The following is a 3,414-nucleotide window of genomic DNA, read 5'->3' on the forward strand; positions in this document are numbered from 1 at the left end:
TTAGTAAATTTTTAGATCCAAATTTTTTTATGCTCAATATGTTCGAAACTACGTTAGACAGAAAAAAAAACGGTTTGCACTATGTTTCTTCTGGGTTTTTTTTTCCTTTAGAAATAGCTCTCAAATAAACAAAATTTGATGGTAAATTTTTTCGCGAAAAACATAAAAAAATTTATTTTTTTGTTTTTTGACTGCCATTTCTAAACTATTTGACTTAGAGTCATGTGGGTCAAGTGTGCGCACTTAAGCTTTGTTACGTCATAAAATCGAAAAGTATAAGTAAAATAAATCAAAATTAGGCTAATCAGTTAGTGTATTTATTAATCAACAAAATAATAAACGAAACAATCCTTAATCTTCGGCCAAATCCTTAAAAAATAATCAAAACAAGCGTAATCAAAATGCGTACACATAACCCAAAGGTAGGGTAACTGTGCTCATCACTGGGGGTAAGTGTACGCAACTCCTAATTGAGGTCCTTATTAATTATTATCTCTAGTCAGACTAGGAAAAAAGTGTTCTTACAAGATTTTTAAACTATAACTAACAGTATCGCCTATAAATGTTAAACTGTAAACACAAAAATAGTCTTTGAGAATGAGATCAATCAACAATTATTAGGAACCCTAAAAACTAAAATTACTTATTGCAACTATCACACACGAAATTGTCATTTTCACAGCTGGTGCATTGCTCATGCCACCAATTTTCACATAGGCTACATTTAATCCAATCTTCATTAGGTGGATAAACATATTTTTCGCCACACAGTGGACAAAAGTGCACCTTCTCATCATTTTCTTTTTTCTTATTTCTAATAGTCTTAATTTTCTTAGTTATAGTCTTAGTCTCAGTTTTCTTAATTGCAGTCTTTTTAGTTGTCAGTTTTTGTTTTAAGTTTAATCGTACTTTCTTTTTGGCTAGTTTATCTTCTTCGGTTTTTTTCTTTTCTTCTAGCTCCAATTTGTAAGGACTTCCAGTTGCAATGATAGACTTCTTGCCTTTTCTTCGCCTGTTTTGTAAGATAGCCTTTGGAAATGCTTGAATGGTCGACAATGCTACGTGTTCCTTGCTGGTTGAAGGTGCAGAATATATTGGAGGCGATAAATCAGGTGGAATGACCATTGTTACGTCAGTTATAGATTCCGATAATGAGGTGTCAATCTCTTGTGATAAGAAGCTTGGTGATGTTACTCGAGATTCAATAGATGAAGGCTCTGTGAGACACAGTAAAGGCGACTCTTGCTCAGGCTCTTTGGCATTTTGCGTATTCGAACACCCAGTTTCTGAATTCTTTGTTGTATCTGAGGCTGGAATCATATCTGTAACAGAAGCTGCCGTAAAATCTTCATCAGGGAAAATATCTCTGTTTATTGGCCAAATTCCAGAGACTTTAAAACCCGAGACAGCATTACTGAGCGATGCTGCCTTTTGAAAAGCTTCGTTCACTAAATGCGCTATTTCTGTTTGCCCAATCACACGACCTGGGTGGTGGCTTAGCCATTTGTCACATTCATAGGCGAATTTGATTTTCAAAGGTCCAAAGAAGCCACGATCTAGGGGTTGCATTTTATGAGAACTGTGTGGGGGTAGCGTCAACATATGAATGCCATTGTCACGACAGAAATTAACTGCAGCCAAGGATATGTGACTGGAGTGGTTGTCTAAAATAAGCAAGACAGGATTATCTTTAGTCGGTTGAATGTTATCTTTAAAATGGCGGAGGTAGTCTATAAACAGATCGGTATTTATGAACCCAGAATCAGAAACAATTCCAATGCTTCCTTCAGGTGCATTATTTAATAAATATCCTTGCATTTTCTTTCGAGGGAATATAAAGGCAGGTGGTACAAAATTTCCAGTAGGACTCATTGCACAAACCAGTGTAATCGTTTGGCCTCTTTCAGCGGAAACAATTTTCCCCACTAGCTTCTTTCCTTTTAGTGATATCACTTTGGGGATTTTTTTTGGTACCGTATTAACACCACTTTCATCCATATTGTAGATTCTACTTGGCGAAAAATTATGTTTTTTGTAGAGGTCTTGTAAGTTGTCATAAAAAATCTTAACTTGGGTTTTATTAAACCCCATCGCCCTGGCAATACTAGTAGCGGTCGGTTGTCGCAATTTCAGTTCAGGATATCGTTTTAGAAATCCGTATACCCAATCACGTCCAGCTAATTTTGAAAATTTATTGAACCGATGAGGTACTACGTTCAATTCTGCATACTCATAAACCAATTTTCGGAGGCTAATCATAGTCAGGCCATAATAAAGATCATCACTCCGTTTCAGATATTCATATATTTCATCCTCTTGTGCTTTCGTAAATGTAGTGGAAAATCTTCCCATGCTCTCCGCAGTCTTTCCAGCTTTCAAACGTTTCCTTAGAGTGCTTTCCTTCAGTCCAACTTGTGTTGCGGCTTTTCTCTTGCTGGTACCCTTCGAAATTAATAGTCTCGCAGCTTCAAGCTGCTCATCTGTAACGACAGTTCTGTCTGGAGCTTTTCTCTGGTAGAATCGAGGCATTTTTAATATCTAAGTAAACCCTGAAACAAAATTTTGCTTTATCAACACAAAGCCATGGTAAAATGGTAAAGCAAAGTGATTAGGGGTAAGTATGCGCATGCGCACACTTACACGACAAGCGTCTGCGTACACTTAACCCAAATGATCAAATCCTGATGCGACTGAAATTGTTCAATATTACGTCATCCGAGCAACTAAAACTTTAGCTCTAGTCAAACTGAATGAAACATGGTAGCTGATGATATAAAGCAAATTTTCAAATACGACATAGGTTTATAAAAGATTACTTGACAAACATTACAAAATTACGCAAAAACTTATGCAAAAATCTTCACTCACCTTTGAAATCAAAATGGCGATACGGGCGGCCGGCGACACACATGCACGTCGTACCGAGTCACGTGGGGCATTGAGGGAAGGGGTTCACGTTCTGTAGTTATATACCATTTCTTAGATATTTGGCATGCGCACACTTACTCGCTGCGCACACTTACCCCACGTGACTCTACCGATATGAATTTTGACCTATTAATAGACTTCGAGTTGCTTTTTCAAATAATGTTGAACTAAAAGGTACTAAGCACCGAATTCCTTTCAAAAAGTTCCGTAAAAATCACTCTAAAAAGACCTCTTAAAAACAGGTTTAGGTTAATGTTTCGTTTATTTCTAAAGCAAACTCAAGTTATTTGTGCTCACTTAAGACTGAATTAAGCACCAAATCCAAAACTGTTCTTACTTTTTTCGTACGTCAACAAATAATTGAGTACTGGCCGATTAAAATTTAGATACTCGCCAGAGAACCAAATTTTTGAATATTCGAGAAAAAATCGTTGCATTTTTTTTGCTAAGAATTCGTTTTTAGAGTTTCTGGAAATCAAGAATTTA

General features: G+C 36.4%; 1 protein-coding gene across 1 annotated transcript; it reads right to left on the reverse strand.

Moving 5' to 3' along the window:
- Positions 1 to 301: 301 nt before the first annotated feature.
- LOC148180390 (uncharacterized) lies at positions 302 to 2,937 on the reverse strand. The gene is made up of 2 exons (XM_088037064.1): positions 2,869 to 2,937; positions 302 to 2,549 (listed from the first exon to the last, which is right to left on the reverse strand). The coding sequence occupies exon 2, from the start codon at positions 2,527 to 2,529 to the stop codon at positions 640 to 642; it is 1,890 nt and encodes a 629-aa protein (XP_087893190.1). The 5' UTR covers positions 2,530 to 2,549; positions 2,869 to 2,937; the 3' UTR covers positions 302 to 639.
- Between the last annotated feature and the right edge of the window lie 477 nt (positions 2,938 to 3,414).

Source organism: Gnatocerus cornutus, chromosome 1 (assembly GCF_029298725.1).
Source record: "Gnatocerus cornutus isolate USDA-ARS CGAHR chromosome 1, icGnaCorn1.1, whole genome shotgun sequence".
NCBI lineage: Eukaryota > Metazoa > Arthropoda > Insecta > Coleoptera > Tenebrionidae > Gnatocerus > Gnatocerus cornutus.